Here is a 24100-nt window from a genome sequence, read left to right as displayed (position 1 = left end):
CTTAAGAATATCAGTAGCTTTCTACTGCTGTGTTTTAAGTGTGTTTTCACTTGTGCTTTTCTACCCATGAGAAGGGTTGGAACACCTCCCTTGCAAGGGGGGGAGAGCTGGGACTCTTCAACCTGGAGAAGGTTCTGGGGATACTTGCAAGCGGACTTTCGGTTTCTAAAGGGGGGCTGTAGGAAAGAAGCGGACAGACTCCTTAGCAGGGGCTGTTGTGATAGAACAAGAGGAAATGGTTTCAAACTAAAAGAGGGGAGATTTAGATGGGACATAAGGAATAAGTTTTTAACGAGAAGAGTGGTAAGGTGCTGGTGTAGGTTTCCCAGAGAGGTGGTGGATCCCCGTCTCTGTAGATATCCAAGACAAGGCTGGATCAGGCACCAAGCATGAATAAGATGGATAGCTGGCTAAGTATCTGGTTCCGCAGCTGGTTCAGCCATCCATAGTCCTGTCTTTTATTGGTGTTTTCTTTTTTTTTCCTCAACCTTTGTGTGTTGTGTGGAGCCAGCTTCTAAAGTGCTGCTTGTATTGGTATTATCAGCAATAATAGAATGCTGTAGGCTAATAAGCAAACTTTTATTGGACAAGTTAGTCTCTTGTCAGGACAATGGGCTGCGGTTCAGTTGGCAAAGATCAGGTAAGGTCCATGAGGAGCTGCGTTGTTAAATGGTTCAGACTGAGCCTGTTGGGTGGGTTTGTCAAAGCTTTGTTATCTGGATGAAATGGCAGCTGATGAGCAAACAGAATTAAAATCTGGTGGGTGGGGGTGTGTGTGTGTGTGTTTGTTGCAGCTCTCTAATGAGCCAATTACTGTTCTGAAAGCTTTACAGTCCTTGCATGTGAGAGGTGTGGTGGCAGTGTGAGTAGATGCGATGGTCTCTCTTGCTCAGTATCAGAACCTGCATAGCAGTTGGAACCCCAGCATGACATTTATGAGTGCAGTAGCATACATGTTTCTGTATGGGTGTCCACTGAGAGGACTGGACCACATCTTCCTTCTAGTCTCAATTCCTACCCTATACAAATGTTGAGCAACATCTTCCTGCCTGCCCCATTCTTCTCCCATTAGTTGCTACTCAGCTTCTGCAGTGGTTCTTAATGAACAAACTTCAGGTTGGTCTTCTAGATAAATGCGTGTTAGTGACTCAAAAGTTGGTGTGGTGTTTCAGGTGTTAGTTTTTAATTGGAAGTTCCCTCCCAGGTAAGTTGTCAGGTCTCAAAGTAAACAGGAATTCATCCATTTTCTCCACCCTGCTGACAGCATGACTTCCTCTGATGGAAATTACCTGAAGCGTGCAATCCAGCATGTTTCTGTTTTCTTGTTTTGTTTTGTTTTCCACATCAGAGATGTTGACAGGATCTGACATAGCCTGTACATTTTAGAGCTGGAGTCTCATGAGCAGAATGTGACAGCACATGGGATGCAACAACAGTCCTCTGGAGATGTGAAGATTGGAAAAAATAACAGATGTTGGAGGAAGGAAGAAGGCTGATACAGGCCTTTTCTTTTACATTATCAGTAGCGTTTCCTACTGCAGCAGTTGATTAAATCATAGAATCCTTAGAATTGGAAGAGACCATTAAAGACCATCTACTCCAGCTCCGTGCAATGAACAGGGACACCTACAGCCACATCAGGTTACCCAGGGCCTGATACAGCCTTGCCATGGATGTCTAATAATTGTGGTTGGTGAAGTGTATGGTGACAACTGGAATATCTGCATGGGCAAATGATACAATCTACAATAAGTGGAAATGCCAGTAGGGATGATATCCGTGTGCTGCCCTGTGCACTAACACCTTAAAAATGAGAACTTCAAATGACGCTTAAGATAACTGTTGGGATGGGAGCAAACACATAATGATGTCTTCTTTCCAAAGATGTATTTTCTATCTGCTAAGAAAAAATGACTTTTTCAGTGACTGACAATGCAGATACCTGGTGTTTTATTAACATTAAATGAGGTTCTTGCAAGGCTTTCATTTTGTATTTTGGGGTTTTGCAGTGTTACAAATATAAGCTGTTGTTATTTCTGCCATTTAACCATCATCATTTGATAGGACACAGACTGTGTGCTGTGAAGGAGAAGGATAAAACATGAGGATAGGAGCGTCTTAGTGAAAATGTTCTACTTTATTTTAATGGATACCTGAGACATCTATAAAATCCAGGGGAGAAAGGGAAGATTATGTGCTGATGGTTATCTTCTTCCATTTGAGGCCCTAAGGAAAGCATCCCAGAAACTTTGAATAATAGAATCCAAAAGGTTTGAAAGGATACTTACGTAGTTTTAAAGCTGTCTGCAGGCAGACTACTTAAGATGGGGAGAAAGAGACAAGCTGTTCCTCCTGCTTTCTGAATGAATGTAGTAGAAAGGGTTTGCGTCCTCGTTTTTTGCAAGGCACTTGCTTGAAAGACGTGCAGTTGTTGCATGTGATCCTTGCTTATACAAACGTCCAGCTTTCATCCTTTTTGAAGTATTTTTGGTAATGAAGGTAGTTTGCATAACTCTGGAAAGTATAGATTGACTGGGAATAATAGATCTGTTAGAAGCAGGGGGAGAGGGAAAGCAGCTTAAGGACCTTGCTCAATTAATACACTCGTTCTCAAGTGGCTGGTGTTCTCGGTATTATTCCCAGTGCTTCTTAGCCAGCCTTTTGTCTGACATTTGTCCTATCTCTGCTGTTTCCTAAGTCTGATTCTGCGCTGCTTCCATTAGTGTCTGCTTCAAGGGTGGAGTTAATGCACTCTATTAGCCATTCTGGAAAGTAAACTTCTAGCTCAAAATGTGAGTAAGGCATATTAGGGTTTTCCTTTGAAGTGGACTAAGGAAGGCTTCTTTAAGTGTGCTGTATTCTCTTAGCACTTCTCATCAAACGGGCAGCAAATAAGCCAATTGCTAGAGGTTATGCATTAAAGGGATATGTTGAAAGTCCTTTGCTCTCTGTTCTTAGCTTTAGCTAGTGAGGAGTTGTCATCTGGCACAGCATTAAACATCTCGCCTGTCACATAAGCAGTTCTCTTTTATTATTCACCATTCCATTTATCAGTGTCTCCCTCAAAACTTAGTTTGGTTTGGGTTTTGACCAGTACTGAGAAGGAGTTGGGGTGTTCCTCTTGCGTGAGGTTCCTATCCCACACGTGCCCCATACCACCACACCTTGCTCCTGTTTGTGAAGGATCTCTCAGGCCAACTCTTCCCCACTTCCCTCCTGATGCACAGAGTCCAAGGTGGCAGCCACCTCACCTTGTCCCTGAACACTTACCTGTTGTCTGAGTCTCCTTCTGCAGAGACCTTGCAGGGTTGAGGCGTGGACAATAATATTCTCATTACTGTGTGTGATCCTAACATCTTGTGTTCTTCTTCAGCTGTTGGGGGAGGCTTTTGAAGATGTCTTCAGGTATATTAACTTGTAAATGGTTTCTGAATTGGAGGCTTTATGACTTCTGAATTGGGGATTTGCTGTTGGCCATACTTAACTAGAAGTACCAAGACACAAACTTGTTTCAGCTGGTAAATATAGCTGCTGCCTCACCAGTTGGTGACATTATTTCCTTCTGGATATTCCCTGTTGCCTTGCAAACCGCTGCCAAAGTATATAGAGTGACTCACTTCTTGTAGTGCTTCCAGGATGGAAGCTCTTTAAATCTGAGCTTGGAGATGACAATAGGGATGTTTTTGCCTTCTTGCTCAGTTTGGCATTTGTCTGTGTTGAGGTGATCCCAAAGGTGACACATCCATCTTTTGTAACACTCTAGGTAGCAGCTAGAATCATTTCTTCAGGGCTCTCTCGTGGTGAGGGAACTTCCATTGGAGGGTTCAGCAGTTTTGGGGAGGACTTTGTAGCGCTCCCACAGAAAGCTCCCATTGTGAAGAAGCTCAGGCTGACGCTGCACGACGCAACCAGTCTCCTACGCAGCGTTCTCCCACAGCCTTCCAAGCCAGCTATGCCGTGCTTGCGCCCTGCGAGGCAGCGGTGAGAGTGCTGGGAGCTGTTGACTGACATTATTACATAGTTCGGCATCTCCTCCTCTCTTCCTGTGGGCTGCGTAGCACAAGAGCAGGACTTTTTAATTAAGGCGGTGATCTGAAGCTCACTAAAGAGCAGAGCTCAGCTAAAACTGCTTCCTCAGTTGTTTGGGCAAGCAGCTGATGTGAAATCTGGCATGTTTACTTTATGTCGGCCTTTGACTGATCTGACATGAGAGGTATAAAAACAAATAGCACAGTGGTGCTTACCTAGGAGAAATGTATGCTACAAGCCAGACCCCTACTTTTGTGGACTGGCTTTTTGATATCCATAATGCCTGGCTGCTCCTCAGTGCCTCATCACTCTTTGAGTGCATTTTGGTTTACTCTGAAGATCAGGATTTTCTAGATTTCTTTCTTGCCCAGACAAGCAGGTGATTCATAGCCACAGCCTTATAGCCTTATTCTGTTTCCCCATTCTCAAACTTCCAGCATTGTATTTGTGTATTAAAAGATGGAGACTAAAGGATCAGGATTATTCCTTTCAGCTTAAGCTATCATTCGATTTGCTGTGGCCAAGAGCCTGACTCCTGTAAAACGATACGGACAAAGCCAGATGAGTTCCCTTGAGTAGTTTGTGTGTTGATCTGGATGTTAAAATACATCCTCCTAGAATGAAAAACTGGAGCAGTGCAGATGATAAGCATGATCTGGATGGGTAAAGGTAAAAGAAGCCCAGTTACCTCTTTCCTACTTCTGCCCCCCTCACTCTCCTCCTGTTGCTTGTGCAGCACCCTGTGCAAACATGGTGTTATCTGCTGAGCCAAGGGGTAGGTGTCATTAACTTTGAAACCTGTTAAGCCTGTCTCCTAGTGCTCTATCTGCTCTGAATGGGAGGAACCGCTCAGATGGTTTTGGTTTGTGCAGGAGGTGTCTGAGAGTCTTGTACAAAACAGGACATGGGGAAATGGTTTTAAGTTAAAAGAGGGAAGATTTAGGTTGGATGTTAGGGGGAAGTTCTTCACTAGGAGAGTGGTTAGGCCCTGGAACAGGCTGCCCAGGGAGGTTGTGGATGCCCCGTCCTTGGAGGTGTTCAAGGCCAGGTTGGACGGGGCCCTGGGCAACCTGATCTAGTAAATGTGTGTGTTTGGTGGCCCTGCCAGGCAGGGGGGTTGGAACTACATGATCCTTGAGGTCCCTTCCAACCCGGGTCATTCTGTGTGATTCTGTGAAAATGCAATGGTTCAGCATTACACATTTCTGGCTGTCGTTTTTCCAACGTTTGTTGGGCTGAAAATTTGCCCAGTGCAAATACTGGTTCCTAGTGGTGATCAACACAGTGCAGCCACAAAACATTGCAGTGCTGGTGGGCTTTCAAATAAGCTGCTTCATTTAGCCAGCATGCTAATAAATGCATGTGGAATACAGCACAACTTAGTGCTGAGTGTTCGTATTTCTTCTCCGCTGCCTACCCTGGAGCCTCTTAGCAAAAACATACATTGATAGCATTAACCTGTGAGCCAGTGTTTTTGTTGTATGTAACCCTTTGTCTTCATGTAACTATTTACCTCCACTTTCTATGTCCCTGGAACTGTTTCTTCCTGAAGATGGGATGCATCATCAAATAAAAATTGCCTTGGTCACCATTTGGCTCCTGCTGTGGGAATTTATTATGGATTTAGTAATAACTGCCTGATCTTACTATTAAAGGGTTTGCCAATTCCTGATGCTGTCTAGCAATATAAGAGAATGAGGCAAGGAAACACTTGAAAAGGAACACTAGGCTCTTGTCTAAAGAAAGCGAAGGGGTTGTAGTCACTTTTGTTCTGATCAGGGGGTGAGGATGTGAGCTGTCCTTCTGTGGTTGTATCCCAGAAGGAGGCTGAAGGCAGAGGAAGTTGTGGGGATTAGAGGTGAGAAGTGGTGAGCTGAAGTTAATAGGAGCAGTTCGGTGTCTCTTGGCAAGGACGCAGCTCGTATTGAAGCCTGTCCGAATCAGTTTGTTGCATTGGAGAATACTTCTGTTGAAAGCATTCTTGGAAGCAAGCTATGCACTGTAATGAAAATAAGATCTAACATACTGCATCTGTTCTTTCCTGCCTTTGAACGGTACAAATCCCTCCTCCTTCCTTAGAGCTGCTGGGCTTTGCGTAACCTCTGATGTTGTTCTCCAGGTTTTTAGCTTAACCAGTGGAATGAGAGCAGAGTCTCTTGTGATCAGCACATCTTTATTTTTAGCCCTTCAGGATCCACCGATTAGAAGTGCTCCTTGTGATTTGACTTCTCGTGCAGGAAGCCTTTACTATAGGGTGACTCTTCTGGAATTTACAGCGCCCTAAATCACTTTGTGTGTGCTGAAGAGCTGCGTGTCTGGTCTGGCCGCAGCTCAGTTTGTTTCTGGCATGGGAAAAGCCAGCATAGCCTGTGGCCTTCACCTGAAGGAGGGATCAGGCTGTGAATGCCGTATCCTCTTTTAGGTACATGACTGGCACCCCCACCCTAATGATATAATTTAGCAAGCAAGCATGGCAATGACTCAATGTTATCTCCTGTGTAACAGGAAAACTGAGGTTGTGAAGGGAATTCCCAGCGTCAGGAATAACGGATGCTATACCAAGAATGGCGCTGGCAATCTCTGCTCTGTTTGTAGCAACGGGATGATAGCGCTGCCAGCACAGAGTGGTGTTGGTGCTTCCACGCAAAGGCAGATCGTGAGAAACTTGCTGCTGCTGGCATGGCTGCACTCCCATTCAGAAAACTTGCTTGGCTAGAAGCAGGAGCTCTGTGCTGCAGTGTGTGGTATGGCATTGCTGATGGAATGCGAGGAATAACCTGTGCTCCCTGGGAGGTGTATCGATGCTAGCAGCTGCCAGCACTGATGTTTGTTAAGGAGACAGAGTACTCGCAGGAGGCCCAGGGCTTGGTTTGGTAACTAGACAAAATGCTTTTTTACATCTGAACCGGTAAATGTCAACTTCGTTTGCCGTGTTTCATGTTGTGTTCTGATATCATGGAGCCTGATCTAATCCTTTAATTTCTGAACAATCGCTTCCTGTCTGCCACTCCCTTGTTTGTGTCATGTGCTCATAGGGAGAAACCCTGTTTTAAGGAAAAAAGTGAGGCAGCCACTAGTTTACCACACCTAAATAATGATGGGGCGTCTCAAAAACTCCTTAAAGGGAGAAGCCAAATTTGTACTACTTAGAAAACATCTGTGTACTTGTGTCGTTTTTTATTCTACTTGCTTCAGTGTTACCAAACAGCACTTGATATTCTAAATGAAAAGCTTCTAAGTTGGGATAGTGGTGGCCTGAGGGCCATACCCCTCAAGCACACCAGTGCTGCTAATACCTGCTGACGCTGGGGCAATTGAGCAACACTCTGTTCTACCTTGCTTTGCAAGAGCCCTCTCTGGTGTGAATCTGCCCGAGCTGCAGCCTTTAGTTAGTTTGCCTACACAGTTGGGCTATGTTTCTCCTCCATGTTAAAAACCAGACTACAAAACATGTTTACAGCTCTTTGCTTCATACCAGCAGTACTTCGAGGTGCCCCAGAGGCAAGGCCGGGAGGGCATTGCCTTGGAGGCCCAAGCTGGGCAGGCAGGGAGCACGCAGCCTGTTGACTGACCTGCAGGGTGTTCAGAGGTCGTGACTCGACAGGCAAGTGCTGTAATAAATGTCTTGTGCCACACTTGTTTTCAAACCTTTTTAATTCCACGATAAGAGGCAGAATCTGGATTGTGTTTACGATCTGCCGACTTGGAGGCAGGAACCAGCAGAGTGCTTTGTAAAGCAACGTACGTGCTTTTTCTGCCTCCCCTCCAGTACTGAGTGTATGTGGTATTAACGCATCCTGACAGTTAAGCTATAAAAACATGATGGTGTCCTTTTGCTTCTTTTTTAGGGAGAGTCCTAGAAGAACTTAAACTGAAAACTTACCCTTCTCTGATAAAATGAGGTAGTGACTTTTTAGGCTCATTCAGGACAATGAGTGTAGAAGAGAGGGCCATTTTTTTCCTTCAAGTCTTAAATCTTCATGAAGTATCAGTTTCTCTCCACAGTTTGGATAGTGATTTGTTTTTTATTTCCAGTTATTTTTTATGGGAATTCAGAAGTATAAGAAGAAGGTGCTTCCTAGCATGCCTGTCTGTACTAGCTTGGGATGAATAAGGTGTTAGTCAGCAAAAGAATGCATGAGAAAGACACTGTTTTCTATACTGCAGTAATTCTTCTTGATAGTACCCTTGTATTTCACAGATCTGATGCTTGCAACAGTTGAATGACCACACTGCTGTGGTTGTGAGCTGTTTCAGTCTTTTAAAAGGGGCTTGTTCTGGCAATATTGTGGGGTTTTGTCTTTTTTGTCTACTTCATCTTAGGTAGGCAAGAGTCATAGTGGGAAGGAGATGAAACCCACTGAACTTAGTAGCTGAGCCACAGCCACCAGGAAGGTCTGTAGATACACTGCCTCCAAAGGTGATGTCCCCAGATCCAAACAGGAAAACAAGTTAAATGTGCTGCAGAAACTTGATTAGCTGTTACCTGCATACAGGAATAATAGACCATGCTGTCTGTTTTGCCTGGAGCCATGGAAAGAGTATGACTCTGGAATGAATAGAGCACTATGGCAGGTGGCAGAAAGCAGCGGGAGGGAGAGCCTAAGAGCACGCTACATCTGGTTTCCCTTGGGCAAGCTGCAGGATGACACTGGTCCCGTCTGCCCAGTGTCTCTCCTCTGCTGCCTGTTCAGCAGAGCCCAGAGGTGGTCTTCACTGATGGTGAAGCTATTCCTGAAATTAGGACAAGGTTGTGTTTATTAGGGTCTGTGTCTTCAGTGTGGTACTCTGACCAGGTTCAGTATTGCAGCTCCTCATTGGACCTACAGACTGCCTTTATGCTCCCTACCATGGTGCCTTTCCAAGCTTCATTTGGTAGAAGTTACTTTAGCTTGGCCTCTTCATGTTTGCTTGGTTGTATTTTGCTTTGCGTTGGCTGTAGGCATTTTATTATGGAAATAAAATATATTTCCTTTGCCAATGTATGGGGTGCAGGTAGTCAACAACAACAACGGCCTGATCTTCTAATGGAACGGAAGAGGTCCCAAGTCTTCGTTGCAGGTCAGAAAATGAGCTAAATAAAAATGATTAAGCCAAAACTCAAAACCTGCGGCTTTCAATTGCTGCAATATTGTATCCTTGGCATAATGTGGTTTGTGCAAGGAAGCAAGGGGAGAAGGGTCATTGTGCATGAAAATTAAATAGGAAGAGGACCTTGATAATCTTTTTCCTTTAAATGAAGATTGTCATTGCAGTGTTGCCCTAGGGAGAGAAAAAACCCAAACAAAATCCATTCTGGTAGAGATAAATGTGTTATCTAGGGAAAACGTACCTCAGATACAATGACAGCGGACTTGGCAAAACAACTGAAGAGCCTCCCAAACAAGCAAGAGGCCACAACTTCACTATAAAACACGGAATTTGAGAGCTGCTTTTTGGCCAGCTAAGGGGAGCTGTGTGAGGTGAGGATCGCTTTGGGCCTGGATGCTTGCTTTTATTTGGTAGCATCCTCTTCCTCCTGAAGCCTTGTGTATCACAGGACAAACTTGCAGGTCAAGCAAGAGCTACTGCTTCTTTGGAGCAGCACAGCTATTCCAACATAAAAAAGGGAGGAGGGAAGAGGTTCAGCAAGGGAACAGTGGCCTCTGATGACAAGTAGAGAGAAGTGCAGGAGGCTGCTTATTAAATTCCAGAGTGACTGTCCCCATCCTTGATGCAAGTAGCCTTGAAATATATCTGTTATGCATGTCTGCCACTGCAAAGAGAAGCCTGGACCTAATGCAATTATACTTTGGCTTGCTGTAACATGTGAGGCTAAGGAACAAAATAATGTTCACTGTCTTGAAAGAGAGCAGAATATTTTGAGTTGATAAACGTGTCGAGAGTAGAGACATGCATTTGTATTCCTTTGATTTTAATCCTAATCAGATAATGAGTGCTTACTAGATAGGGAGGTGTCTAAGTGGGAATTTACCTTTTTAATATTGAATCACTGTAGGAGGTTGCCTCTCAAAGAACAGCATGTTTAATAGGGTTTGGGTTAGAGTAGGGTGGTGTTCTCAGATTTTATTTCTCACTTACTTGGTGAAATTTGTTTACAAAAATGTCACTGTGTTTACAGCTTATAAAAAGTGGGGAAAAAATCGTTTTGGAAACAAATGAATTGAGATTTAATATAGTGGAAAATAACCTGCTCTCATGTTAGTTTGAACTTGTCCTGTTTGGTCTTGGTGCTTCCAAAGCCCCACTGAATGTCATACCTAAGCTATAATGTTTAGCTAGTCTTCCAAAGGCTGATGAGGTTGTATCACAAGCAACTGATGTGGCAATGTGATGGAAGAAAGGAGTTAAGCTTGTCTGTGTCTGCGCACCTGAGTGTTACTTGACCTTCTCATGGAGCTCAACCTTCTGTGTTTGTGTTGGATCGGTATTCTGGACGTTGCTGGCAGCAGATAGATGATTTTAATATTCCTGTAATGTGGAATGCTACGTTAGCATTTAGATAGCCTTATTTTTTCCCCATTAAATGCTCCTTGATGAGTGATATTGGTACAGGACACCTGCCTCCCTGAGCCATAGTTCATTTCATATCTGTTTCCTCTTTAAATCCCTTTGCATGTGGTCAGTGTGCAGGTCACTAGTGAGAGACTGCCAGCTTATTTGTTGTCTGATTGCTTTCACAAACATGGCAGACTTTGGTCTTTCTGAGAAAATAGATACCGAATACAACTCATATAAAGAACAGACAGCGTCTATAGCAGGGATATGGAAAGGTAGAAGGGTTAACTATGACATGTTCCCTTGAAATAGTTTTATGACTGCTGCAAATTTGAATGTTCGGTAATAGAGATCTGTTGGATTGAGGGGTTACCCTTCACTATTAATGACTCATTGGCCTGCTTCCCAAGCTGCCTGAAGTGCTGCTCTCCGTAGTGGAAGTAATTTTGTCTTTGAAGTACTTTCCAGAGCTGTCAACTAATGTTCCACAGTTCCCAGAGGAAATAATAAGCCATGAGTGTATGTACACTGAAAAAACTGAGTCTGAAGTGAACTGTTCCTATAGGAGCCTGGCAGTCTGCTTCTCTGTGGAATTCAGCTTGTTTATACAATCTTATCTGGCTAAGCTTTGGTATTTCATCTGGCAGGCAGCTCCTATGAAAAGCAGCTGTCCAAGCAGTGGGAGTGGTGCTCCTGGTGGCTTTTTCAGAAGGTCTATAATTTCTTCCTTCATGTAAATTAAAGAAATACAATACTCTTTTGGCTACAACCAGATGCACTAAGCAATTTTCTTACCCTTATAAATAGCTCTGTAAGTATGCTGTGTTGTGATGTACTCTGTGACTTCGGAATAGGATTCATGATGGCAACCAGGAAGGTATGATATATTCAGTAAGTCGTGGGTTGACGACAGAATTGTTGAAGGAGTAAATACCTCAAAGGTGTGGGCATCTGTAATTTTGTAGATGTGTTTTGAAAGCAATTCTTGTAGTAAAATATCCATACTTGAAGGCAAAAACCTAAAATATCCATACTTGAAAGCAAAAATCTCCTTTATTGGTTTTACTACTGCTGGACAAGTGGAGGTAGTTCCACCAATTGAAGCGAGAAAACACTGGCATAAAGAAAATTTACCACAAGGGTATTTCTATATGAAGAGAGCTGTAGCACACATACTCCCTAGCAGAAAGGTTCCAATGGACAAGTAGGTAGTGACAACTATTTCAAAGAAAGGAGGTGGAGGAAAATAAATAAATAAATAAAAATGACACAAACATTACCAGGAAGGATGCAGCCATCCAAGTACTTAATGTTTTACGTAAGTCACTGCCGGATAGCATAAATGTTCTGGAAAGTGTAGTTTCTGTGAAGGATTGGTGCAGTAACATTCAATGCCTACAGAAAACTTTAATGGAGGTTTTCAGGGGGCTGTCCTTACATGTAGGGCAGAACTGGAGAGCTGGTGGTTCCTTTCCCAGCTGTGGTGGATTTTTTTCTTTCTGTAGAAAAATGTGAACAAGATAATTTGCTTCCTATTGAAGATAATGGGCCCGAGTAAAATTGAGATCTAAGCCTTCCAGAGTTCAGTGGTTATGCACGATTATCCGGTTCACAGCATATCTGTGTCTGAAACTGCACTGTATTTTGTACAGGAGAATGTTCAGTGTGGTCTGTCACGTTGTAAAGAATGGAGGCCGTACTCGGCACCTAAAAGTTAATTCTCCTTCTGTCATCTGTGCATCACATTTCACTCTGACCACATTTAAGACATAGAAAAACATGACACCTTGTAAAATACAAGACATTAAGTATTGCTTGGATGTGCCACTTGATGGCACTTGTCCTGCCAGTATGCATACAGATTTATGTAGACTTCATTCTGCAAAAGGAGGACTTGATATTGCAGCAGGAGAGACGTGAAATACAAGCTCTGTCTGGTTTATATACTGCGTACTTGTCTTCCTTGGGATCAGGATCCAGGCACAGTCAGTTTTGTTAGCTAAGACTACATTCTTGTTTGGAATCCTGCATGGTGAAGAAATTCAAAACCTAGTAACTGACCTTCTTTCAAAGTGTGTTGTTGTAAATTATGCAATGATAGATAGTTTTCTTTCTGGTCTGACACACACCACCTGAACGGTTCATAACTGGAAAGGGGTAACAGGCCACTGTTTGACCACCCTGTAGCTGCTAAAAGGTGGTGATGTTGGCTGACTTCTCCCAGTTCTGGTGAGGAAGGAAATTTTACTTGAGGTTGACTTTCTGCTGCCCCAGCAACAACTGATGTTAAACCTTCCATATGGATCATTGACTTTATTCCTGCTGCCAAAGTAGAAGCTTGGAGTAGCGTGGGAAGCTGTTTTGTTCTAGCAGGTCGTCTTGAATACCAGCAATGCAATAATCCCCATATTGTCAGGGAATTTGTATTTCATACTTGTATTTCTTCTAGAAAATAGTTAATTGTGTGGTGTTCTTTTTTTTCCTTAAAAACTCTCCAAATGAAATCCCTTTCTCCAGCCTGCAAGAGGTTTTAACAGTTTTACCTATTAAAGTTGGGTCGTTCTCAGATGCGATCCCATTGAGGATCAGAATCAAAAACTGATGCCTGATACTGTCATAAAAACAAACCCAGTCAACAGGGCACTGACTTCATTTTTTTAACCGTTTCCAGCCCTGAAATACTTGCATTTTAAAAATGGTCAATAATCCAACACAGCGTATCCTGTGTAGCTTGTCATCTCCCCTTCTGCCTGGTTCATGTTTGGAGGAAAATGCATTTTTGTGGCAAACTGGGCTCTTTCTTATTAGTGGAGGTGGTTGTTTGGAAGTTGCTCAGAGGTCAGGAATGCTGGCAGCCATCTAAGGAGACAGATTAGTGTGCTCAGCACAGGCAAGGAGGTCATAAAAGCAAAGTAAGGACTTTTTTTTGTTATTACCTTCTTTGTTCAGCCAAAAGAAGCTACTTCAGACGTGTCCCACCTGTACGTGTCAGATGGGCCATTGTGCTTCTCTGCTTTACCTGTGATGTTAATACTCAATTGGGACAAGCTTGAATGTTGTAAGAATTATGTCTAGGTTGTTCTCGCTATTTTAAGGGGAAGAAAACTCTTGACAGGAAATCATCTGATCTGGTAAAATGCTTGCAAGCCAGTCTTATTCAGTCTTAGTAATCATATACAGAGAGGCAGAGAAAAGCTACCTGGGTGCTGTCAGCAGAGAGAGGGATGACTGGGGCATGTGTTTCATTTTACCTGCAGTGCAGTGAACTGCAGTGACCAGACTGATCTTCTGAGTCTTAATGACATGCAGCTTTTGGTTTGAGTTTAGATATCCACTGGTACAAAAGACAGTCTCAAGCACAAACTTGTATGTAATTTTAACTTTGCCATCTTAAAATGAAAGTCTGGCTTAAAGTTTGCCTTGGTTTTCTAGGTGCTGCGCTATGTTTCAAGAGAGAAGGGGATTCAGATTTAGAACTGAAGTTCTAAATAGTTTTCATAGCTTTTATGCAGGAACTTGTCAGTGGATTGTGAGAGTGGGTAGGGCACAGTGTTGGAGGTTGTAGTGTTGAATTGAAAGAAATCTTATGTGGGCCCTTACTTCTTAAGAAGAAAGAGGCTTGTTGCTAGCCTTCAAAATCAATCATCCATACAGCTTAATCAGAGCTCCACCTCTAGCTGAATGCAGATGGCTATCCTGTTGGTGGGGGAGTAGGACTAATGCCTGGCTTTGGGTGGCTCTTCCATTTGAAAGAATTGGTACTCTGAATGCCCACAGAGATGAGGACTTGTCCTCCTCATGCAGTCATTGTCTGGGCAAGGAGTGCACTTCTGAGAAGCTGAGAGCTTTTCCTGTCTCGCTGATCCTAAGGACTCCCAGTACGTTGTGCTTTTACTGGTATGTGAACTCTTTATGGGACCACAGCTGGGCATATGCAGTTGGCAGAGCTCTGAACAACCTTAGAGCAGATGCGAGTGGTGAGCTTGATGCTGAGGACTGCAAACTCATCCAATAAGCCTTTCATTCAGAATGACCTTCTATAGACCTTGAGATGTCTTCAGTGTTGATACAGCCAATGCAGATAAGTCACAGGAGTATGCAGGGATGGTCCTTCTGCAGTCTTTAAATTATGTTTCCAGCCCAAAGGACTACTGTAGGATCAGAGAATGATTTAGGCCAAAGGAACCTTGGGTGACTGGCTAATCTAACACCCCGCTCAAAGCAGGCTGGGTTATCGGGTTGCAGTCTAGCACTTGTATTGTTCTTTTAGAATTGTGTAACCTCATGCCACTTAGATCAGTCAGTGATATGCCTTGAAAGCTGACTTGAAAATGAGACTTTGCAAGAAATAAAAACATGATTAAAAGCTTGTTTTCCTAGCATGCTTTTTTCAACCTTTATTGGCTAGGGATATTATTTTGCTTTCTCAAGCGTTGTTATGCAGGGTTAACTTACAAGAGCAAAAGCATCACCACACTTCTGTAAACTAATTGTCCTTCTGTATTCTACTGCTCGTCTTCAACAATAAACTGAAAGTCTGTTGGTTTTTATCTGAATAGTGTTAGCGTGTTTAAACCCCTGGTGAAATGCTTTTCCAGCTACGATGTGCTTCATGTTTAAAATATGCACAGTATTTTTAATGTGAACTGCAATGGCACATTTTTTTTTACACTAGATAATTACGCTAGATAAAAACAAAGGTTAGGGTAAGCAGGAGAATTCGATTTCTTCCATATTATTAGGAGTACAGCTTCATCGAACCAGAGTTAGGAGAAAACACTCCCTGCAGTTCGAATAATTTTGTGTTTGGTAACAGTGGTGCGTTTTATCTTTCAGATGAAGTGGACTACAGTAATTTTGGGACCAACACGCTGTCAAGGAAGAAGAAGGCTCTGGTGACGCTCCGCAATGACAACCTCCGCCGGCGTCCTCACATTAATATTAGCATGCCTCACGACTTTAGGCCTGTGTCTTCCATAATCGATGTGGACATTCTTCCTGAAACGCACAGGAGAGTGAGGCTGTATCGACACGGGTGTGAGAAACCTTTAGGATTTTACATACGCGATGGCACCAGCGTAAGGGTTACTCCTCACGGACTGGAAAAAGTACCTGGTATCTTCATCTCTCGTATGGTTCCCGGAGGCTTAGCGGAGAGCACGGGCTTGTTGGCTGTAAATGATGAAGTCTTGGAAGTTAACGGCATTGAAGTAGCAGGAAAAAGCCTTGATCAAGTTACAGACATGATGATTGCAAACAGCCGTAACCTTATTATCACGGTCAAGCCAGCGAACCAGAGGAACAATATTATTCGGAGCAGTAGGATGTCTGGCAGCTCTGGCCAGTCTACAGACAGCACCGCTAGTCACCACAGCTTGCCTACATCCCACGTACTGCAGAACTTCCACCCTGATGAAATGGAGAGTGACGAAGAGGCTGACATTGTCATCGAGGGCGGTCTGGAGCCACAACACATTCCCAAACTGCACAGCCTTACTTCCAGTAGCCTCTCTCGAATCAATGGCAGCAGCCTTAGCCACAGACTTCAAAGGGACCTGGTGCTCAACAACAACTCTGGCCGAGAAAGCAACGGCAGCATCCACAAATTACTCAGTTCCTTAAAAACTGATCCCCGACACAGCCTGGTTATTCCCCGGGGAGGAATTGAGGAGGATGGGACGGTCATTACACTTTAGTAGCAATTCCTCCAACTCTTTTCAGTCTTAAGTGCCAATGGGGTCAACTGACTCTTAGAACTTGTTATGCACAAAACAGAGCTGATACTCTCATAGACCTCACAGGTGCAGAACGTTGTTGCTGTCTAGGAAACGTGGCATCTGGAGTTAGGCAGAAAACTTGTCACGCACTGCAGAATTGTCCAGGAGAATGCCAGAGTGTAAAAGCTGGTTTATATCTCAGTCCTAAAGTGAGAAGGCAAATTAGTTGTAGTTTGTATAAATCTAAGGAGTTTTACAAGTTACCACTGGCAGCGCTACATGCTTGGGTTTGAATGCATGGGTGGATGTATTTATACACGCATGTATATGAATTAGGTTTTAATAGTAATAACAGATGTCTATTTGAAGTGGAATCTGTTTTTCCTCTAATACAAGTTTTAAAAGAGCTCTTCTCGATAGCATTACATACAGACCTTCCGCTGATTTGTTTATACCACATATGCAGTGTTATGTCTAAACCAGACAAGCCCTGTAAAAGTGGTTTCCTGCCCTGGTGGTAACAATGGTAGGGAGATGCTGCAAATACATTTCCCAAATGAAAAAAATATATGTGTTTTTTTAAAGCGTAGGGAGGGGAGGTTAGAGGATGATGTTATTGCTTTGAGATCAGCACCACCTGCTGGACAGAGGCAGGTCTGCCCACGACACGGATTTATGCTGTACGGGAGAACAAAATCCTAACAACGAGAGCTTAAAGCTGTTCATTATGTGTAAAACGTCTTACTTTTGATATTTATTAGATAATACCTCTTTTCCAAATTTTCTCATCATCTCTGCTTTTTCAGTATCGAGGTTCATGTGAATTCTAGGGATACATTACGTGCGAGAAGGCGAAAAGAAATGGAAGAGTGGCTAGGACTGTCTCCTTCCCCACCAAGATAGGCTCTTGCTGTATGTTTAGGGCAGCCTAAATCCTCAAGGTCCTTCCTTACAAAAGTTTGGCCAATTTCTGTACAAAGGAGGGATGCTGACTGTCAAACCTTAGAATAGTTCTATTGTTTTTGAACTCTTCTGGTAATTATAAAGCTTTATGTCTACACTTCTAGAAACTTAAAGTATGCTGGATGTTGGCGATGGCCAGACAACCCTACTGGATGCTAGTTAAGGGGTAACCAGTGACTGCTGGGTCGGTAATTGTTCACTTCAGAAATGCCATGAATTGATGGAAGTGGTCAAATCTAAAGTATTTTGTTACATCTCAATCAGCGTAAGGAGCAAAATATGTTTTGCAATGTATTTTTCTACTTTTAGCTTGTCATTCTCTTTTTGTTTTTAACTTTGTAGTACATTAAAGGTGTTTTGTTTTTTTTATATGGTGGAATAGACATTTCTTAAATATTGTATGAATATGGAAATTCAGAAGTCTTGGTTTGGAAACAAAAGAAAATACTACATTCCATTTTGGAATCTGTAATGACTGGACAGAGGATACGTGGACTAATTAATTATTGCTAATTTAGAATGCCTGTGGAACAACCGGTCTTCTGCTCATTGTAAAGTATGTTTGGGACATTGAACTTAGTATGTTTCTTTTAGGTTTGCTTTAAAAGTTTATTTTAAAACATCTCTTTAATTGAACCTCTTCTAGGTGTCACAGCAGTTATAGAGCTATACTTGTTTTTTCCCAGCACGGTAAGAATAGCACATTGATCCTATGTCTTAAATACATGTTTGTACTTTACCAAAGGTTTTCATTAAAAATAATAATAATAAAAATCTGATTATATTGGTGCAGTAAAAAACCGAATGGCTGGATATGCTTCAGTCAGTCAGACCATCTTATCAGGAGGGTTTTGTTACGCCTTCTTTGAATAAGCTGTTTTGCCTGGCTGAAGGCTACTCATTTTGCCTTATCTAACTGATGGAATTGTGACCTGTCTGCAATAAAACGTGCACTAAGCTTGCTTCTTCGCTATATCCTTTCCCTTATCCTGAAGGACAGGAGTGCGGTACTGAGGTAGGAGTGTCACACTTGATGAAAGAAGGCGTATCTTTTGGGTATCTTTCTGACAACTCTTCAGTGACATAACCAGTTCAGGGCTGCCTCTTGCAGAACCAGCATTCCTTCCCACATCTTCCCATCCTTGCCCTTTATAAACGGGTACTGTTAGGCCTGTGTGGAGCTGACACTACCGGGGCCCGCCCCCGATGGCCGCGGGGCGGGGCGTGAGGCCCGGCCCCATCCATCCATCCACCCATCGCAGCGGCACGGCGCCTGCGCTGCCTCCATTGCTCACATGATGGAGGCGCCGCCTGACAGGGGGCCGGGCGGCGGTATGGCGGCTGCGGGGCCCGAAGAGGGGGGTGAGCGCTCCGCTGGGGACAGCGGGAACGTCTCTCAGAGCCACAGCAACGCATCGGGGCTGGGGGGGCAGGAGGATGACGAGGGGGACGCGCTGGATGCGTCGCTCAGCGCCACCGCCGCCGCCTATAGCACGTACCTGCTGGTGGAGCGTAGCGCCTACAGCGAGCAGGTGAGCGGCGCGGGCAGGCGAAGTGCCCCTGCGTTGTGCACAACCATCTGCGCTTGGAGGTTGTGAATCCTGAAAGCATTTAAACGCGTTTTGCAGGTGGAAAGCTTAGAGAAGAGCCTGGAAGAGCTGCTGACGAGAGTGGATGAGTTTGTGGGGATGCTGGACATGGTACGTGGGTAGCACCGAGCATTATCCAACTTACTGCTTTTAACCTTGGGGGTTGGGTTTGTTTGTGTTTCTTTTTCCCGAGTATTTTTAATCCCTTTGTTGTAATCCGCTTAATGAAAGCACAGTTGTAGTTTCACAAGTGAAATCCAGTATTTAACACTTTGCTCCACTCATCAGTTTCCGTATTATCTCTTCAATACGCCCTCTATAGATTCGAAGCGATTCATCCCAAGTTATCAACGAGAGCATACCTGAAATTTACACCAAAGCCACAGAGATGAGGCAGGTATACAGGAGGATCGACAAGCTGGAGGTACGTGATTGGCATCCTCTGCCTATGTTCCCGTTCTCAAAAGGTCCCCCCTGTGTCGGTCATAATATAATGGGGATTGAAACTATGTGATCTTTGTGGTCCTTTTCAACCCAGGCCACTCTATGATGCTATGAAATCTAAATGAGTTTCTTGAAAAGTAGATAGGAAGGTTCAGACTGATTGTTTCATTAGACGTGACCTGTTTTTGCAGTCTTGAGTATCTCATGAGTGATTTGTGGCGATAAATTGGACTTGCGGATGGAAGGGAAATAGAGCATGACTGGTTTTCTACTTTTTGTTTTACTAATGATACTTTTTTTCACTGCTCTTGTGTAATACAAATCCTCTTTTAATGTATTAGTGAAAAACTTGCCTTGCTTTGTTCTTCTTTCTCTTCTCCTCCCGTAGGCTTTTGTGAAGATGGTTGCAAACCACGTGGCAGGAATGGAAGAACGGGTTGTAAAGGCAGAAACAGACCTTGGAGCTTTTCCAAGCACCTTCAAGAAAATCTTGCACACGATCAGCATACCATCCTTCCGTAACGTAAGTATGCTTCAGCTCTCCTGAGTCTGGCTTAGTTTCTCTGCTTATCAGTGGTCGCCTGGAATAATGAATAGTAAGTTTGTTACACATAGAAATGAATTTCAACATCTGCCTCGTCTGTTTTATTGATTCATTTGCAGAGTTCTCAGTCTTAATCCAAAAATGACCAAAAAAACCTCACAAGTTCTGACAAGGTTTTGAGTTATGCTCCGGAGTAAGTTTGAGTATACGTAGAAGGGAACGTGAAGGGCCCAATAAGAACGTATAATGAGCGAGCCTGTATTGAAGCATCCATGATCTCTGACAGTATGAAAAGCAGATAGAAAGACCCTATTATGAACACCTTAAACTTCTTGTCACTGTCTGTTATAATGTACCGTATACCATGTTTAAGTGCATCTCTCTGCACCTTGTCAGCACCCAGTCTTTCCTTTATCCTTTCCTATATTCATCCCATATTGGCTCAAGTCTCTATCTCAGTGAGAATGTTGAAACAAAGTTGGTTTGTTCAGAGGCAGAGGGAGATGTGACTGCTGAAGTATTATTTGTTACATATTGTAGCTATGTGTGGCAGCAAAAAAAAAAACACCATAGAGCTAAGAAGAACATTGTCTTGGTAAGACTTGGTTCAGGAAAGCTGCTCTTATGCTGCTAGTCGTTAACTTCCAGCTCCCTTGTTTTCTTCAGTGTTTAAGATCATTAATAATCACACTCATGAATGAATGAAAATGCATGTAGAGATTTCTCCCTGTGCCTTAAAACTCACGCTATATTTCAACCCTTTTGAAAAGAATGTTGTACCAATGTCATGGTTTTCAATGTAGCTCTTGGTACACCTTTTCCTGGAAAAAACTAAAGTCAGGTCCCCTTACTCTCTTCCCATCTAAGTGTGTCTGTTTCTTTACACGAAGGGTATGTTTTGTATTTCATAAGCTGAGTATCTGTAATCTCACATTCAGATTTTGCCCCAAGTTCATCCCTTGTGAATACCAGGCAATGTAAAGTACGGTACTGTAAGACTTCTAATGTCACTAAGGATGTAGACGCTCTCAAAAGGTGACGTAAGGATGGCAAAACAGAGTTCATTTCAGGGAAATCGGTGGCACTGTGAAATTAAATGCATTTTAAATATAGGCCATATGTTGAAAATGTAGCCTGGCTCTGTGTTGCAATGCAGCATTATTTACATCACAGAATCACAGAATCATAGGGTTGGAAGGGACCTCTAGAAATCATCAAGTCCAACCACCCTGCCAAAGCAGGTTCCCTACACCACGTCGCACAGGTAGGCGTCCAGGCGGGTCTTGAATATCTCCAGATTTACATACAAGAAGGCTGACAGAATGGTTAGTAGTGGTCCTTGCTGTGGTCTGCTTGAGCTGTTTGTTATAGCTAAACAACCCAGAATTACAGTAATTACGTGATGTATAGAGAATATTTAAAATGAATGTGTACACTTTTCCTGAAAAGCAGCATAACAGCTCTTTCCCGGTTCACTACTGTATTATTTTAACAGTAGTTCGTAGTATGTATATTCTAATACATGCTTGATGAAGAAGCTCAGCAGGAGCAGTGAACCTGAAAGAAACATATGCTAGGTTTGTTTCTGTAAAGAGGGCTGTTTTAACTAAATAAGTGAGAATACAGGCTAAGGTTAACTCGATGGAAGCAGCTGAGGAGAAGTCAGAAAGCTGGATAAGGAAAGGTAAAGGTTTGTGGAGCAAAAGGAAGGAGGTTAGCATAACTTGACCATTTCCCATTTGGCTCCTGCAAAGGCTGGTGTGTTTCACGCTTTTCAAGACTGAGTTTGTTTAGGTGTTAAAAGGGCAAAAGTCAAAGTAACATGAAGAATGAGTCAGATCCATCTGAGCTGCAATTTAAAGTTCACCCGAGTGAGGGAATATGGCTTGAAAACTCCTTTTGTTTTCTGTTTTAGTTCTGTAGGTTTTCTTTTGAAACTTGAATTTTTTATGTAAGCAAAAACTCAACTTTTATCTGGTTTGCAGAAATCGTCTTCCTCACGACAGCAGACTGCCTATGAGCCTCCTGTCCTCTTCAAGACTGAAGACTATTTTCCATGTCCTAATGAAGCACCTTATTGACAGTTTTGGTTTTGGAGTTGGTGTGAATCAGCCAGAACAGGACAAGCCAAGTAAACAAAAGAAATGACAGCCTCAAAATAGCTGCATTTCTAAGTATTATTAATGGCATATTGCCGTTAAGATTGCCACTGTCTTCCTACAGGCAGCGTTTTCAGGTTCTCTTTTTGGGTGTGTTATTTGAAAAGTCTTCCAAAAACACAGTGTATATTTTCAGTTTATAATGAGGAAGGAACTTTAAAAACTTCCTGCATTAGGGTTTGGGGCTTGTTTTTGTTGTTGTTCTTTTTGTGTTTTTTTTTTTTTAAAGAGAAATAATAGGAAACATACTTTTATACTGCATCTCTTTTAACACTTAAATCAGGGCTGCTGTGCCACGAGGCTGTTACTTTTGTTTGTTCTTTTTTTATTTAAACATACTGGAGTGAAAGAAAAGCTCTATGCATAAAATCATGGTAAGCTTTGGAACTTGATCCCTGCAGCCCGTGTGGAGAATTACACCACCTCAGGATGTGCAGGTGGCCAGAGGAGGACTAGGAAGATTGGTGAGGAGTCGAGGACGTGACTTGGCTTGGGCAGTGTAGTCCAAGCTCATGATGTGAACATCCTGCCCTTCCTGATGGCCATCAGGTCATTGTGACCAGAGCTTCTGATTATTGCAACGTGTTATCATGTGATGTATAACCAGGTGGGCATGGTGTATATTTAATCTGCTGTCAGAAAGAAAAGGGATGTAAGTTGAGGTAGAGCCATCTTTGGGCTGAGCCTGTATTGAATGCTTCACCTGACTGAATGCTATTCCTTCTCACACTTCTGTGCAGTGACTGAGACTGTCTTTGCTGCCTGGAATGTGAATAAATTATCAATAAACGATTGGCTTATATAACACCTGAAGTATTGCGTTTCACCTCACAGTATTGAACTGCTTGGTTACTTCTGAGAACCTTTTTGCCTACAGCTTCCTGTAATATCTAGCACTTGTTATTCCTCTTGAAATTCAATTTTACTGCTATTTTATTGCTGTAAGAACTCACTGCAAATAGACAGAATTCAGAGGAATAAGTCATACATCAGGGAAACTACAATATGCTTATTGGTTTTGTGTTGCAAGCAAAGAGAAAGGTAAGTAATTGTAGAGTGAGGGTTGTATGTTAATAGATACAGCTTTCAAAACCATACAGCCTTGTCTCCCAGCAGCAGCTGAGACCAGATTCTGAGTCTGAACATCTGAGATGCTGTTTCCTAAAAATTGTGAAGCTTGTGAAGTCCAAATCATTAGGCTCCAAAAGTAGTTTTAATGCAAGACTATTACCTGAAATTAAACAGAGGGAGTCTAAAACATGCAATCCCGTATCACAGGCATTTAACTCTTTGAAGAGGAGCCCCCCTACTTCTGTTCCCACGCCCTCCTTGCTTTTGACAGGACCTATGTATTAAACTGTTCAGATATTCCGCAGTAGCAACAGTTGCATTTTCAAGAAGTGCTGTATGTTTGAGCATACGCCTAGATAATGAAGGCTAATCAGTCCTTCTGAGTGAAATCTAATGAAAAGGCATGCCTGTGTATGTTGTGTAACCATGTAAGGATACAGCCAGATATACAAATGGACTTAAAACAAGTTGATCTTGACCACAGTTTAGAAAGTTTATGGAGCTTTCATAATACTAACTGGAACCACATGTTCACTCTGCTAAAGTGAGCTGCTAAGTGCTACCTTGGCTGTCTCCTTGTTCCCACTGAGTCTCACCAAGCAGGAATAGCATAAAAAAAACACCAACCCAGGATTATATTTGCATAATGCAAAAGACATGTTTATATATAATAAAAGCTGTATTTACATGAGAGGTAGGATGGACTGAATCTTAGATCTCCTTGTTTTCCATAGCTCTTGGAGAAAAACATGAATTGTCTTAGCTAAATACATACTTACCTGATAAGCTATGCCTAAAATAGGCAGATATGCTGCTACTTGCAATTGTTTACCTTTGGACCTATGCATCCAAATGCTAGGCTACTTGAAGGTGCCATAAAACCTAGGGAAGTTGTAGGAGGATACGCATTACTGACATGAAAAGAAGCAGGTTTGATGATTTATTCAACCAAATGATATAAACTACATTTTAAGGTTTGAGGATTTGTTAGGTTGCACTGATGTTATCTGAACTGGGCAGTTCATTACTTCTACTGATAAGAACCTTTAGTCTTAAGTAGTTTAAGCACTAAGAAGTGGGTAGCAA

General features: G+C 42.8%; 2 protein-coding genes across 2 annotated transcripts in view; both read left to right on the top strand.

The window, feature by feature from the left end:
* PARD6G (par-6 family cell polarity regulator gamma) overlaps positions 1-18169 on the top strand; it is a 51143-nt gene extending 32974 nt beyond the window's left edge. Inside the window, exon 3 of the mRNA XM_015855127.2 lies at positions 15364-18169. Within this exon, the coding sequence (XP_015710613.1) occupies positions 15364-16223 (860 nt within the window). The 3' untranslated portion in view covers positions 16224-18169. The remainder of the gene's footprint in view (positions 1-15363) is intronic.
* Positions 18170-18487: 318 nt separating this feature from the next.
* On the top strand, positions 18488-22756 carry BLOC1S4 (biogenesis of lysosomal organelles complex 1 subunit 4). The gene is made up of 5 exons (XM_015855129.2): positions 18488-18739; positions 18836-18907; positions 19119-19220; positions 19629-19763; positions 21770-22756. Exons 1-5 carry the CDS (start codon positions 18503-18505, stop codon positions 21863-21865), a joined length of 642 nt encoding a protein of 213 aa, XP_015710615.1. The 5' UTR covers positions 18488-18502; the 3' UTR covers positions 21866-22756.
* Positions 22757-24100: the final 1344 nt, after the last annotated feature.

The sequence above is a fragment of the Coturnix japonica genome, chromosome 2 (genome assembly GCF_001577835.2).
Source record: "Coturnix japonica isolate 7356 chromosome 2, Coturnix japonica 2.1, whole genome shotgun sequence".
Taxonomy (NCBI): domain Eukaryota; kingdom Metazoa; phylum Chordata; class Aves; order Galliformes; family Phasianidae; genus Coturnix; species Coturnix japonica.
Note: the sequence above shows the minus strand (reverse complement) of the source record. Positions and strands in the feature narration are given on the sequence as shown.

What these genes read in the sequence shown, in the direction of transcription:
- BLOC1S4 (XM_015855129.2), top strand. Translation starts at nt 18,503, where the DNA reads ATGATGGAGGCGCCGCCTGACAGGGGGCCGGGCGGCGGTATGGCGGCT. An exon ending in GTAGCGCCTACAGCGAGCAG is followed by an intron (nt 18,740 to 18,835) that starts GTGAGCGGCGCG and finishes CGCGTTTTGCAG; the next exon opens with GTGGAAAGCTTAGAGAAGAG. An exon ending in GCATACCATCCTTCCGTAAC is followed by an intron (nt 19,764 to 21,769) that starts GTAAGTATGCTT and finishes TCTGGTTTGCAG; the next exon opens with AAATCGTCTTCCTCACGACA.